Genomic DNA, 15044 nt, shown 5'->3' on the forward strand with positions numbered 1-15044 from the left:
AAAAGCCAACGCCAGCTCTTCTCTTTTTTTCCCCTTTTTAGACTTCACCGCATCAGGTCGACACAGCGAAAGTATCACATTGCAGTTGCATCATGCCTGGTTTGATATGGATGGTACGTTGACAGAATGAAGGGGTTTGCAGTTACGTCACGAATTACTGTAACTACAAACCATAGCACATCCTATAATGTACAACTTGGTACCTTTACTCTTTTACAAAGAGAGGAGAAAAATAGAAAAACATGCAAAAACTCTAATGGTCGAAGTGCATAATGTCAGATACTAGTAAGCTACAATCTGTTTTATGTTAAAAATAAATAACCTCTTGAGTACCGATTTCTCTAAAGTGTCCTCCATAATTCGCAGCTATATTGAAGCATTGAATCGAGAATGATGACAGGCAAAGTGGAGCAACCGAATGGGAAGCGAGAGGAAAAGAGTAAAAGAAAATGAAAGTGAGAAAAATATGGTCGGAATGAAGGAGGAAATGAGCACAGCGGAGTCTGCATCGCTTTCTTAAAGTGATTTCACATCACATTTTGGCATGATACGGTATTTGACCACAGGCTCCACCCTTTCGTGGATCACACCACAACGGCAGCGGACCTGCAAATCTATTTCCGGTGAATTGAGCTGCAATCTGAACTTTCTGCCTTTTCTGGAAATTTCATGGTCCCTAATTTTCGAATTCGACTAATTACATAGCATTTCTTAGGACATACATTCTACCTCTTTAATCTGTCTGTGGTTAGATCCAAGTGGAAATCAGTTGGACAAGAAAAAAAGGAAAGTCTCTCTAGTTTCTGTTCTTCTTCTTTCTTTTTTTGGTTTCAAAGAAGGACAACAGCTAGCAAAGGTCGGCAAGGTTATTTTATTTCTCCCTCTGCAACAGAGGTTGAATTCCTCCCATCACACTCAGAATCCTCCCTCACGCAGTCGTTGTTGACGTCAACAATTGTCCCAGTCGACAAAGTTCTATTTTGTTGACACGTAACAAGTCAATTCTAGTCACGTGCGCGAACAACCATCCAGATGCATCCGATTCGATTCGAACATCTATTCCGAAGTGTTAGACAGCTCTTCCAGAACCTGCATTCTAAAATAATCTCGGTTATTCTAGTGTTAATATCACTATACACATATCCGTAAGATAAACATAAGTCTGAAGAACTCGTCAGCCTGCCACGAACTCTGCAAGCAACTCCGTATTGATCGCGTTGTTTGTTCGAGTACTCGCGTTCGCCTCGCTTGTCACTCGACCAACCTCTTTTGATTCTCTTCATATTCCGTATTCTTTAGCTACCGTCTAACCTGAGACCAGTGTTGGTGTGTCCGCGCGACATCTGTCCGTGGCTCAGCTTAGGCCATTTCTGCCGAACCTGGCTATTGTTCCTCACTTGTCCTGTTTAATCTCCCTCCATATGAGGACTAGTTGTTGCCGTGGCTCACCTCATTTTTATGCTAATGGTTGCGTTAGAAGCTACAGCACTCATTTCCTTACCTAGTGCTTGTTGTTAAAAGCATCTAAAATGGAGATGTTTGAGGTTAATGAGGTGAATGGAATGTAGAAAGCCCCATTCATTAGGACATGAATAAATATTCTTTTAATAAAGCACATGTTTATTTTTCCAATAGAGGGGTTTTCTTTTTGTTTTTAGCATGTCTTGTTATTAGTCTATGCTGAAGTCAACAGTATTTGTTATGGTGAAAATCAGTCACAAACCTCATGGAGTCAACGAATAACAAATTATCCACAATCGTTCCACATTCGACTCAATTTATTCGAAAACTGGATGTTTTTGAAATGACCGATTTTAGTGCTTACCGCTTGGCTGTGTTGACCATCCCGAGAACAATCGGAAGTTTTATCGATTCAGCTTTGTTGTCTCGAAAACAGATCGGCTCATCCCTCGAACCTTCGAGCTTGTTGTTCAACACAAATGAAAGTAACAAGTCGATCAATCCTATTTTTACTACCTGAGCCGATCGCAGGCTGGTCATTTATAATTGTTTCCCGGATATTGAAATCATTTTTCGTATCAGCATGATCAAAAAGTGTTCATTGATAGCAAACGAGTATCTATTGTGAAGATGGTGTGATTGATTGAAACAATAGCTCACAGGATCGGAACATTCTATAAGGAGAAATCATTTATTTCTTCTATGTGGTCGAAATTTTAGAATTTACTTTTTTGTCGGAATTTCTCTCATTTATAGATAAGAAGTTTATGTTTTACTGTGGAAACGCTCTTTTTTGTTGGAGGACACCAAATACTCTGTCCTCTACGCTTCTCTGATATGAGTCCTGCTAAAAGATTTTGCCAGGAAAGGATGATTTCATTCCGCACCCGTTATTTCACATTCGTGTCGCCAAATATTTATTTTCAACATTGAAGCTATAAAAATTATCCTTTTCAGAATGTTATGGTTACTCGTTCATGTTACAATCTGTGTTTCTTTTCTTGGATCTGCATTATCCTCAATCTTTCCCAATAAGCTTCCTAAACTTCGAAATGCTTCATCCGTTGGGCATTTGCTATTAGGCATATGTTTATTTCTAGTACCAGCGGAATTTCTTTCAATTACGGTAAGCTAAATAAAGGATATTCAGGGTTTTTTTTGCCACTACAAAGAAAGTTGTTGATCCATAATTTTTATAGGTGCAAGGAAAGTTTAACACTCTTCACGCTTTTTTGCAAGCTTATTCTGCGCCGTTCCATGTAAGTTTCGTCGTTGTTGTGAACGTGGGACGTTAACGATGGTGTGCAACCAATCGCAAGACGTAGTCTCCGCCTATCAGCTCTAGATGCTCCAACCACCTATAATTAGATTTTTTCATGAATTGAAATTATTTCCAGCTGGGTCTCGGATATTTCATCCTATCTTCTACTGCACTACCGAAGCAGAAACCGTTCGTGTTCGCCCAAGCATTCTGTGCATTTATGTCGCTGTTCACAAGACTACTTGCTGCCTGGCATCTTACTGAGAAATCCACTCGTGGATTGCTGATCTCGGACCACGTTAGTCAATACAACCTCCAATATCGATTGATTTGTGAATTTCTAAGATGTGACGACGAAAATTTACGTATTTAGTTCATTATTTGTTCATTTTTTACTGATGGATCATGGCTAATCTACGAGTTGGTCAGTCTTTTCACTATTAAAAGGACTAAGCAGGAAGAAATTGATGAGATGTGCAAAAGAACTACTCTTTGGTTGGAGGTAAGCAGCACATCCTTTCACAAAAAAAAACGTAAATTAGTTCCATTGCTTCTATTAAGTAGATCAAACTAACCTTACGAATCTTTCCACCTACATGGTTTCATATTTTTAAAATTATTAACTGCTCAGTCGTAATGTGACGTCAAATAGCTCTATGATAATTTCTACTTGTTATTTATCCTCTGTTTCTTGTAACAGAATTTTTTTCCAGGGAAAAGGATCCTTTTATCTGGAAAATGCGTTTTACATCGATGCAGCGTTATGCCTTCTCACCGCTTTCGTTCATTTTGCTTTTCCTCAACACATTCTTAAACTTGTGGTGAGTTATTTATTATTAGCCTATCAAGTATTGAATAAAGTGTGGGATTTTTCAAATTCCGCTGGGTACAAAACTGACAGATGATCTCCGATCGATTCTCAGCCGTACCGGAGATTTTTGCGCCATCAATTCTCGTTCAAAACTAAACAGAATCAGACCGATTTCTTGAAAGATCTCTACAAACAAAATTTGGGTGCTTTTAAGCAACATCTAGCGACGACTTTTTCTTCAAGTGATTTTTTTTTGCAAGGCATAAATATTTATTATATTCAAAATTATTTCATTATTATGATAATTATTATTTTATGTTCATAATTACAGCATATATTAATTTTATACTCTAAATCCGAGTGTTTTCAGAGCCCATTATTTTGTTACGTTTCTTCCCTTCTTCGCAATCGTGCGATTTTCTTTCCATTGCGTGTAGTTTCGAAGTAATTTTATCCTTTATTCGGGGGATTTTTCCACATTGTGCCATCATTATTTATTTTCGTGCGTTAGCATGTATCTTGTCCAAGGCATTAAGTGATAATTGATTAGATCAGAGTAATTGTCCCGCCATCCGTAATAAATAACTCAGCGAATGTAACTCGAATGCTCTAAATCTGCCTCTTGCTAATTTCATCCTCACCTCATCGTATCGATTAGCGTAACCGTATTGCAGCAAAGCAATAAAGATAATCGAAGAATTGCTGGATTGAAGAAAACTGTGCTGGATTCTTCGTTGCGTTACAAAGGTGGATTCCATGACCTTTCGGTGCATGTCTAGGCGTGTGTGTGTCCTGTACAGAACATTTGTTATTCGTACATTCGTTCAGTCAATAGTGTAATTTCTTCAAAAAAAAATCAAATAGTGTTTCGGAAAAATGCAGTTTATGCAATTCTGCTCGAAGACAAATGTTTCGCGGACACAAAAAAAAATCCATTGGAATCTGCAATTTCTATGCGCTTTTTCTTTGCCTGGAACACCTTTCCATGAATATATCTGTGAAAGATGAAATGGGTGTCAAAACTTGTTTGTTGGATTCATTGTGTCTTTTTTTTCTGCAGTTTTGCTAGCTATTCTTGCAAGGTATCTCCTTGTTCCGTGATTGTGTACATCGTTCCAGTATTTCGTTGTTTTTTCAAGGGAATCCGATTTGCCTGTTTGAAGGAATCGGGGTGTGAAGGTTATTTATTGCAATTTATATAGGATCTGTTAAAAAGTGTGGACTGTTGGTAATGATAGGAAGAAGGATTTATGTTAAGTGTGATCATTGGTATTTATTTATTTATTTATTCACATACATCATATATTTCATAGGAAGATCAGCCGTTGCACACAATCACGAGCCTGTTTGAGTTATTAGATCTTTTTTGAAGTCATAAGAAAATCTGATTGCCAATAATTGCAGATCATTCCAGATCAAAACTTAAACTGTTTTATTTAGGGATCTCTTAGTTATGGAGGATTGCGACTTAGTAGATTTAATCGGATTTAGGCACTTGTCGCACAATATCAAGCATATAATCCAGGATTTTAAAAATTTCCTTGAAATACTATAAAAATTATTATTCTCTTTTTCAGATAACTTCACAATACACTCTGGACTCACATCATATAATGTGGTGTCGAATGTATGGATGTCTAAGCCTCTTACCAGCACTTTGTTCGCTCTCAGTTCGATATCTACGGCCACAAGTTCAAATTTACTATCTGGGAAATCGGCTAGTTGTAAGCTAATCAATATATTGATTCACTGATCGACCTAAAGCCGTCTTTCACATCAGATCTGTTAAAAAATGTTTTAGGCACAAGTTATGGTGTTCGTTCTGAATGTATTTGGTCATTGGGCTCTCTCAATCTACTCGCCGAATCATATCTCAGGATTTATGATATCTGGATTTTTTATGTCATTCCTATTCTCGTCGTTCTACCGAGCAAACTCCTATTATAAGGTATGGCAATACAAATATCGAAGCGAATTTGCGTTTTCTATAGTTTTTTTTTTTCTAGGAACTTCCGGAATCTCTGCGTCTGAAGCCCAAGAGCTCGTAGGCAGGCACAGCAGATGATATGTCAACACAGTCAACTAGTACTTATATACTAGTCTTTTGAAGATTATTTACTTTGATTTAACCTCGCCAGATCTCACTTATATCTCCAATATGTGCAACTAGATCTGTCTGCTGTATATATAATATAATACAAGCTTTAATTGTTGTAATAAAGTACTTTGTGAAAATGATCTTTGAAACACATAACAATTACTTTGCGCTCGTGTTCAAAAAATTTTGTGAATTCATTCCACATTCAGGTTTTACGTAGTCGATGCGTTCTGGATGAACGCTTACGCCCATTATTTGTGGATTCTTGAACAATTTCAATGTAGATAAAAGGAAATTGAATACATGTGAATTCGTCCTTAATTCATTTAAATTTAGCTGCAGCACATTTTTCACCATTTGACCGCGTATCATAGCAGGTTACCCGTACATCATTCTCATCTATGTCGCTCCATTTTGAACTAGATGCAATCAATAAGCATGAGATGAATGAACAACTAGGAAGGAGTGGCAACTACAAGTCGAAGTGTCAAAGATGTAGAAAACCGTGCAGTTTTTATTGTCATACACCTAGTATAAGGTCCTTAGCGAATGAATATTCTAACGCTCCTGCTCCAGGATAATCCTGATGAAGTGGTTAGTCCTTGAAGAAATATTAGATATGCTAGATATTCAGAAACAAGAGTAGGTGAGAAAAGAAATCAGTAGATGTCGTAATTTGTGCAGCTTAACAATACCTAGAAATATTTGCTGAAAAAAAAACGAAGTGTATCTAGAATTTCATACTAGCCATCCCATGGTAGTTCTCGCTATTCGAGATGGTGATTTCTAAATCAAACAGTGTGATGGCAGTCGCTCAGTAAAAGAAGAAATAAATCTCAATTTTTAAACTTATGCAATGCAACGGGTAAAAATTTGAAGAGAACCAACGATTTAGAGAGAAAAACTAAAAGATCTGGGAAGTAGAACTGTCACAATCTGTAATAAAATAGCATCACATACGACTCACTAACTAGGGACTTTGTTCAGGCTCTGAAAAGTTCCTGTTGCTAACAAGATTCAATAACCGATCTCACAATGGATTTTGTCACGGAATGTAATCATTTCTTTCAATGGTAAAAGAAAAACGCTGGGTGATCGCAAGAGGAAAGTTTTAGCGACCAATCACTTTTGGTATCGTTACTGGGGCTCTATGACAACGTATGGATTTTGTCACGGAGTGTAATCATTTCTTTCAATGGTAAAAATTTCCCAAGAGCGGATAAAAATCCTGTTCGAAATCCAAAACTGGCTTTGAAAAGGGAAAAGAATTCTCCTTAAAATAATTCTTTATATTCTCTTGGCGTTTGGATGATAACAAGCCCTAATCGAAATTCTTGGCCGGATTCCCGCTCGATTTCCAAAGTTTCAAATTTTATTTAATTCAGCTCTAATCTTGTCCCGTTTCTTTTGTAATTCTTAATGACTTAATTTAGGATTAAGTGTGTTATTGTGCCACTTCAAAATGTGTGAAAATTTTTTGCTGAAGATTCATTCAGTTTAGCATCTTGGTGAGGGTGTTGAGGACATCGTCGATGTCAACTTCGAGGTCCTTCCGCGATTTTAGAGATAAGTCGGGATTTGAATATGTAAGTACAGTCGTTTTCCAGACGTCTGGTTCTTTCATTGTTTCCTTTGTTCACTTTTTCTCAATGTTCCCTTGACTCAATTGGCCTAGAGGTTAAAATAGTACCTTTTCTATCTCTTTTTGTAAGTGCTTCCTTGTTTTCCTACTTTTTTCCTTCTGTTCATACCTTTCTCAATGTTAGTTTTTGATTTAGTTGAGCGATGACGGCGAATCTGTTGGCTCACATTCATCTCATCATTCAGACGACGCTGCCAAGGTGTTTTAGTGTAACGCTCATATCTAAAACGTAGTCTATTTCGTTTCTTTTTTCTGTTTGTGTTTTTCTTTGGATTCATTTCTTCATTATCAAAAATGGCTTTAGGCTAGCGATGATGAAGTCGTGGAATGTTCGCCTCGTTCTAGCAAAGAATCAGTTGCTGAGGTAGTTTCAGGCCCTTGGACTTGTTCTTTTTTTTGCTCAACTTCGAAGCGTCAACTTTTCAGGGCAATGAGTCAGACATCGCCGGAAGTGACATTTCGGAAGGGTTTGCGGTATTAGATTGGTGTAGTTTGAAGTAGTTTAGCGATAAAATCTAATACTCCTTTAGGTTCCCAACGTGAGGGAGCTTCCATTTACCTCTACTCCACGTGCTGAATCGGCTCCTAGGGTTAGTTAAAGTGAAGACGTTGCAGCAAAGCTGTCTTGATACCTGACGTTACTTTTTTTGATACAGGCGCCGTCCTGGACCCATGAAGCGTTGTCGCCTCTTAGGTATACTTCGGGGAAAAGTACGTCTTTTGTTACTATTACACAGTTTTTTCTTTTGTTCTCGCATCGACGTCCATTACTGGTTTAGAATCGAATCCGGATCGTAGTCGTTCCTTTATAGCTTCAGACGATTCTCTAGGTTAGTGTTAGCGAATTTTCCCATTGTTTTTTTTCATAATAAAGTCTTTTCCGGTAATATGATCCATCCTGATTTTTAGCAGCATTGTCGCCCTATTCCTCCAATCTTGCAGCCGATCCAAATCAACAGGGCAAATTAAGGGATCGTCTGTTGCGTAAATCTGTGAGCAGAAAGCATCAAACAGAGGTATGCTCAGTGGCTTAGTCCATAATTGCTCCTTTGTTAGGATCTGAGCATCTATGAAATCGAAATAGCTTGAAATTGAAGCTCGAGGGTGTAACAACTCCTTTCTGTCATTGTTGCAGTTTTATACCAGGCTAACGTGCTTCTGAGGCCGCACTAAAAGGGAAATTGGTGGTTCTCCTCGTTTATTTGAGTTATATCCACTCCTCGGGAGAAACTGTTGGAACATATTTCGTGAAGAACATCAAATTTGAACATTGTGCTAATGAAACGAAAGACAATGGTACATAGTCAAATCAACTGGGTCGATTTGTTCCTCGCGAGATTCTCGCTTGGAATTTTTCAGAGTGATTAGTGTCTCTGCAAATGTGGAATGTCAGATCATTTAGTATTTAGTCTGCTTAGTTATACATTGCTCGCAGTGTTGCTAAAATTGATGGGAAACGAATCACAGGTTTTGAATGTAAGGTTCTTTGCAGGTGTCAGAACGACCAAGACCTACTCGGATTGATGCAGGAGATGGCCAATTAGACCCCGTTTCCATACCGACGAACTCGAAGGATATGACACCATCGATAAGCGAAGTTATCGAAGAGAGTGTTGCAAACCTTGCCCTCTCGGATCTCGACGACGACATCATTGTGTTGGATAGCGATACGGAAGACGTCCATGTATCACGAAAGGAAAAGGCTGCGGACAAAGATTCACGAGATGTCAGCGCCGGAAATATCAAACCAGTGAATCCTCAGCTTGAGCCAGAACTCATCACGATAGAGTCGAGTAGTGATGAAGAAAAACGTTCTGCTGACAAGGACGCACTGTCTCCCTCGCTGTCTCCTCAAGTGATTCGACAGGTCACACCATTAGAGAAGGTATGCGTCGCCGTGGATTTTTGCGTCAATTTTTATTTGTGACTTGGTCAGCCGCTTTCTCGTACCATTTATCCTCAAAACATCCTATTGTTCACGATATTGTATGCTGTAGTTGCCACTTCAGGGCACATCAAAGTTCAAAGGAGAATCCATCTCATCCTTGGAGAACAGGCTGAAGACTGCTCGTGTAGGTTCATATATATCCTTGTGGCATTAGATGCATAAAACATAAAATTTTACTCCTCAGGAGTACAAACACTCGGGATATTTTGTAAGAAAAGTTACTTTCATACCTACAACATCCAAGAGTCATGTCTTTTTCTTGTCCCGGGGGTTTTTCTACTACAAAGTTGAAGTTTCGAGTTTACGTGAAGTTTAGTGACCACGCTTCGAAGCCGCGTTTCAATCAGAGATATATGTGGGCTTTCAAAAGCGTATCTTCCTTATAGAATCTGCTTTCAAGAGGTCTTTCTCTTCCGGATGGTGGTCAGCTGCTGCGCAAACAGATTGCGGATATTGAAATAGAACTTGAAAGAAGGAAAAATGGTAGAGAAGTTTGTATCGTGTATTCTTTTCTAGAAGTTCTCTAATAGAAAGTGATCTGTTCAGCATCCCCCGAAGACAGAGATATAATCGTGGATAAAGTCGTTGATGCGGTTGACCAGTTCCTACACATTAATCCTGAACAATTCAATAAAAGGCCTCGAAGTGAGTTGAAGAGGGAAAAGAATAACTGTGTTGAAAAAATGTCTGTTGATATGTAATTTTTTTCGATGTAAACGATGTCTTGATAGAAGCTCAACGCCCCTTTGCTCGCGGAATCCAAGAAAAAGCTTTGGAAGAGTTGCACAAGTGAGTTGTCTTCGTTGGAATTTTGTCATTCAGATTTTTGTGGATGAAACGAAATTGTATATTCAATCTAGAGCACTGTTATCACAGCCTGACCAGAACCAATTGGCAGAGTCGCCGGAAGGTCTCACATGTCCGTTGAAAGAACATCAGCAATCGGGTTTATCCTGGTTGCGTTGGAGAGAATCTTTCGCCCCCGGTGGAGGGATTTTGGGTGTGTTTTTTTTAAATTGAGCATTGGAAAATGTAGAGAATCCACCCACTCATTTTCTAAGGTCAAACTGTGCGCTTTTTCAACTGGTGGCTGTCTGTGTTTATCGTTTAGTGGTTAATTAATCGCTCAACTTGTCGATTACTTATTTGTTTGAATTAATAATTATTTATTCGAATTAATTAATTACTAGCGATTAGAATGCGCTGAGAAATGTCTTTATTTCTGATTTTTCTTGCACGCACAGGGGTGTTTTTTTTTCTTTGACAAGAATTCGGCTCTACTGGGTATAATGTTGATATATCGGTATCGGGTGTTTCCACCTAGTTTATATGGCGTAATATACTGCCAATTCTTGCAATGAATCCCCGCCAAATCCATGTTGTGTAGTTTTTAAATGTTTTGATCCTTAATCGAATGCGGATGTTTGTGTTTTCTAGCAGATGAAATGGGACTTGGAAAAACGCTATGTATGATTTCTTTAATTGTCGCTGCGAAAGCTGAACGAAAGTTGCGACGAAAAGAAGGACGAGATGAAAAGGACAGGGAGAGGAAGCAAAAGATCAAAGCTAGAGGGTAATAAAGAGCTTCCTTCATACAAATCATTTTCTTTCAAAAAAAAAAGAAGTCATTAATCCATGAATTATGAAGACTTGTGCCGTCAAACGCAACTCTAATCGTGGCACCTGCTGCTTTAATATATCATTGGGAATCCGAAATTAAACAACGATGCGAAGAAGGGCTGCTCAGAACATTGATCTATCACTCTAACAACAGGAAGAAATTGTGTTCAAATACGTAGGTTCATTCGATTGAACTTTTTTCATTATGTTAAAGGAAGATGTATTTTTCTTACAGCATAGCTCGTGCTGACGTCGTTATCACCACGTACACGCTACTAGCAAATGAAGTAGAAAAGGGATATAAGGTCCGTGAAACTTTTCAACATTTATTTCCATAAATGTGTTGCTGAACCTTATCTTTAAGAAGGAACGAGCTCGTCCACGAAGCCCTTCAGAGGTGGGTTTGCGGAATACCGAAATATAGGATTTCCTTCCGAGAATGTTATCGTTACGTGATGATGTTTAGAAATGCAGCCCTCTTGAAGAGGTGCACTGGGCCAGAATTATTCTAGATGAAGCTCATCAGATAAAAAACAAATCGACGAAGACTTCGAGGGTGAGTTTCTTTCTTCTTTTCATTTTAACTTTACAAGTTCTGTGAATCTGTACTCAAAATTAACTCGAAGTCATTGAGATGTACTAGAGTGCTATTGTCAAGCTTCTTTTTTTGGCAGTGTTACTCACTGGATTTATTCGAAAACGTTAAAGTTATTAACATTCATCCTGTTTTCTATTCTCAAGCCTGCTTAAACTGTAAGTTAAACGTTTAATTCTTCCTTACAGGCGGTATGCAGACTTGAGGCAGACGCGCGATGGTGTGTGACTGGTACACCTCTACACAATAACTTGTGGGACCTATATTCGCTAATGAGGTGAATAGTTCTCTAATGAAATTGTTGCACTTTTGCTCACAGTTCTTGTTCTTAGTTGCACTCCCAGCTGTGTGAAAATGTTTTCCATAGGTTCTTGAAAGTCGAATATTTTGGTGAAGAAAAGTACTGGAAAGATTATGTTGCAAATTCTACAAGTGAGTTATATCACGGCTAGATTCCTTAATTGTTCGTTGGTTTTTTTGAACTTTTGGTTACAGAGAAGTCTGCAGATCGTTTGAATTTGTTAATGAAAACGTATGTGCTTCGTCGAGAGAAGAACTTCATCTCGCAATTATCCGGCAAACCTCTGGTGCGAGTTTTTCTTGCATCCCCAGATAGTTTTTTAAAATAAAGTAATTTTAGGTGGAGCTCCCTCCAAAACACTGCGAAGATCATATGATTGAATTCGAAGAAGGCGAACGCATAGCTTACGATATTATGTTCCAAGCATCCAGGTGAATATTCTGCACATTCTCCCTCATGTTCGGCCAGGGAGGAGTTGCCATCGAACTATAAATGCTTAGGCAGCGCGTTCAACAGATGTTAACTGAGGAACAAGGAGAGGAATTTCAGCGACGCAAACCACTAAAACCTAAAGTTGTCGATGCGAGAAATCCTTTCTTGGGTGATTTTTTTAGAAGTTTGAGTTCTTCTTTGAGATCAAGCTTATCTTTCTCTGTTTTCAGGGACAGGTTCTAATAATCCTGACACGAATTTCCGGCGAATGGGCTGCATGTTAGTTATGCTTTTGCGTTTACGTCAAGCCTGCATACATTTCCATCTTACAAAAAATGTGAGTTTTGTCCTCGTCTAATTCCAAACTTTATTTTTTTTTAGTATGTTCGTAGTGGATTTAGAGTAACTTTAAGTGAATTTCTTTTTCGTACCTTTTCTCCAAACCATCTTCTTCAAATGGCAAATATTCACTCACTTTCCTCGTCTCTATCTCCTTCTCTCCTTATTTGCAGGAATTCATACCTATTAGACTCGGATTTAGCAACATTACTAAGTGCTTTTTGGTCTAGGCCGTCGATATGGAAGCGTTTCAATCCATTGATGTGGAAAATCCATTGACAGTACAGGAAGAGGCTGCACTGGCTAACATGACGATAGATTCAGTTGTCGAAAAGGAATCGTTGGAAGACGTCACATTTATATTCAAACAGCGTTTTGTGAGTGCAAAGGTATGTTCTTGTTCAACTTCCGTTATGACATTCTGCCTTGCTAACATAGAAGATGCTAGTGAATCTTCACGGTAAAGAACAAATTGCAAACTTAAATTTACTGCATTTTTTTGGTCGTTGTCGTCTTCTGATGTAAAATTCAGTCTTTATGAGCGATGTAATCCAGATATTACAGATAAAAATGGCGCTAGAAGTCCTAGAATCCGTTTTAGAGGCGAATGAGAAATGGTAATTAGTTGCAAGCTCGCTTTTACTCAGATCACCGTGGTTTTTCTAGTGTAATCGTTTCGCAGTGGACGTCATTCCTGACACTTCTTGAGAAACACATTAGGAAAAGGTTCCCTGACGTGACGTGTTCCTCGATAACCGGTGATGTTGCCCCTGCAGATCGGTGAGTAGCTGTTTTTAGTAGATTTAAGGTCTTTACCGCCTAAAAATACAGTTGTAAGTTTGTACTTTAGTCAGAGTCGAGTTAACCTTTTCAATTCGTCCCGAGGAGGCATAGACGTAATGTTAGTGTCGATTACAGCAGGAGGTGTAGGATTAAACCTCACTGGTGGTAAGCAAACACAAACTTACTGGGATCTACAATGTATAGTGTTTTGCTTTGAAACTTCAGGAAATCATCTCATTCTAATGGATTTGCACTGGAATCCGGCATTAGAGCTGCAAGCGAGTGATAGGGTGCATAGAATGGGACAAACGAAGGATGTTTTTATTCATAAGTCAGTGCAAGTTTATCTGTTGTAGTGCTAGTTTCGCTCCTGTAAAGTTGCCACCAAAAAATTATCCTGAATTAGGCTTATTATGAAAGACTCCATAGAGGAACGTGTATTAGCACTGCAGAAGAAGAAAATGGAGTTGGCTGACAGCGTCCTGCGCGGGTTAGTTTTTCTTCCTGATGTTGATAGTTTTTTCCAGGCGCCGATTCGGGGCCGTTTTCCATTTAGTTCGTTATTTCTACTTATTTTCAGAGCGGTGTCGAAGAAGGCTATGAACTTAACCTTGGCAGATTTGCGTTTCCTTTTCAATTTGGACGGATCTTCGGAGAGCAAATGAGCATTGTAATTGTATTTAAATGTTATCTGGATGATTCTTCATATCTTCTTTCTAGAATGATGCATACATGTTTCTCAGTAGACCTTTTATCATTCTCATTGTTGATTTCTAAGTAGTTAGTGAGTCTAAGTAGTTCTAAGCAGTAAGTTATTTGGTTACTGGTGTTGCAAAGACAGGTAAGCGAAGTCTTTTTTTTTGTTGTAATAATCGACTAGCGAAAAATCTATTCATCACATTGGCTTGTGATTCATTCAATTTCCTGTCTCTTTTCATCCGGATGATAAGCTCTACCTGATTATAAGCTATTTCTGGTATTTCTGGCTGATGGGTTCTGGTTATTCACTTCATTATACCTACCTATAATTGAATTTCTGTCAGGTGTTTAATCAGTGAATATTTTGAATATTTCCAACTCGGTGCTGTATAATTTTGCTTGTATATGGAACAATTCGTGACGGTAGGAAATGAATATTTTTTGAAAATAAATTTGCTCAGTTCACGGAAACTCGTCTAGTTGAACGTCAAGAACGATAAGTCAGCATAGCATAAAGTTAATTTCTTCTACTTTATTTTTTTTTCAATAGATCACTGATATTCATTAGCGTTTAGATTGGCCTGTGATGATCCTTTTGGAAGTAGAAAAAAACAAGAGTCACAAATAGCGAAGCGCAGCGTTCCTTTTTGATGATATTTTTAGTACTCTCGGGAAATGTACATTGTTTGACAAATACAAAAATTCTGCAACTTTACACATATGCCATTAAAGAGATCTCAACAATTGATAATGCATTAAAGAAAACCAAAATGCTGAGACGAAAATACCCATACGTAGAAAATATACGAATCAACTACGACTTGGATGTTACCACTGAGTTCCACAATTATACAAACGATTCTTACCTCTATGAATCTTTGTGACAGTTTGAGGCAGTTTCCATATAAATTTAGTTGTTACATATAAGCGAGAAGCGGTGAAAAGCATTTGGAGGAGGAGGAGATGCATTCCACAAAAGCTCACCCCAAAGGGCGCTATGAGGTCGCCTCGTTTTTTTTTTTTTTTCGGGTTCATTTGAATGAACCAATAACGA

General features: G+C 38.3%; 2 protein-coding genes across 2 annotated transcripts; both read left to right on the forward strand.

The window, feature by feature from the left end:
• Positions 1-2419: 2419 nt before the first annotated feature.
• Positions 2420-5581, forward strand: RB195_021318 (uncharacterized protein; the record flags this gene model as incomplete). Its single annotated transcript, XM_064207987.1, has 8 exons — positions 2420-2587; positions 2661-2720; positions 2859-3020; positions 3096-3224; positions 3436-3543; positions 5111-5257; positions 5335-5481; positions 5540-5581. 8 exons carry the CDS (start codon positions 2420-2422, stop codon positions 5579-5581), a joined length of 963 nt encoding a protein of 320 aa, XP_064063868.1.
• A 1582-nt stretch (positions 5582-7163) lies between these two features.
• On the forward strand, positions 7164-13956 carry RB195_021319 (uncharacterized protein; the record flags this gene model as incomplete). Its single annotated transcript, XM_064207988.1, has 32 exons — positions 7164-7217; positions 7410-7472; positions 7578-7637; positions 7700-7747; positions 7804-7863; positions 7930-7984; positions 8053-8103; positions 8183-8289; positions 8766-9158; positions 9283-9345; positions 9608-9704; positions 9768-9866; positions 9953-10010; positions 10082-10221; positions 10659-10794; positions 10870-11016; positions 11077-11146; positions 11206-11238; positions 11308-11397; positions 11625-11713; positions 11804-11868; positions 11932-12023; positions 12077-12168; positions 12238-12338; positions 12400-12506; positions 12739-12897; positions 13073-13125; positions 13175-13288; positions 13359-13456; positions 13517-13622; positions 13698-13781; positions 13872-13956. The coding sequence occupies 32 exons, from the start codon at positions 7164-7166 to the stop codon at positions 13954-13956; spliced, it is 3069 nt and encodes a 1022-aa protein (XP_064063869.1).
• Positions 13957-15044: the final 1088 nt, after the last annotated feature.

The sequence above is a fragment of the Necator americanus genome, chromosome X (genome assembly GCF_031761385.1).
Source record: "Necator americanus strain Aroian chromosome X, whole genome shotgun sequence".
Classification (NCBI taxonomy): Eukaryota; Metazoa; Nematoda; class Chromadorea; order Rhabditida; family Ancylostomatidae; genus Necator; species Necator americanus.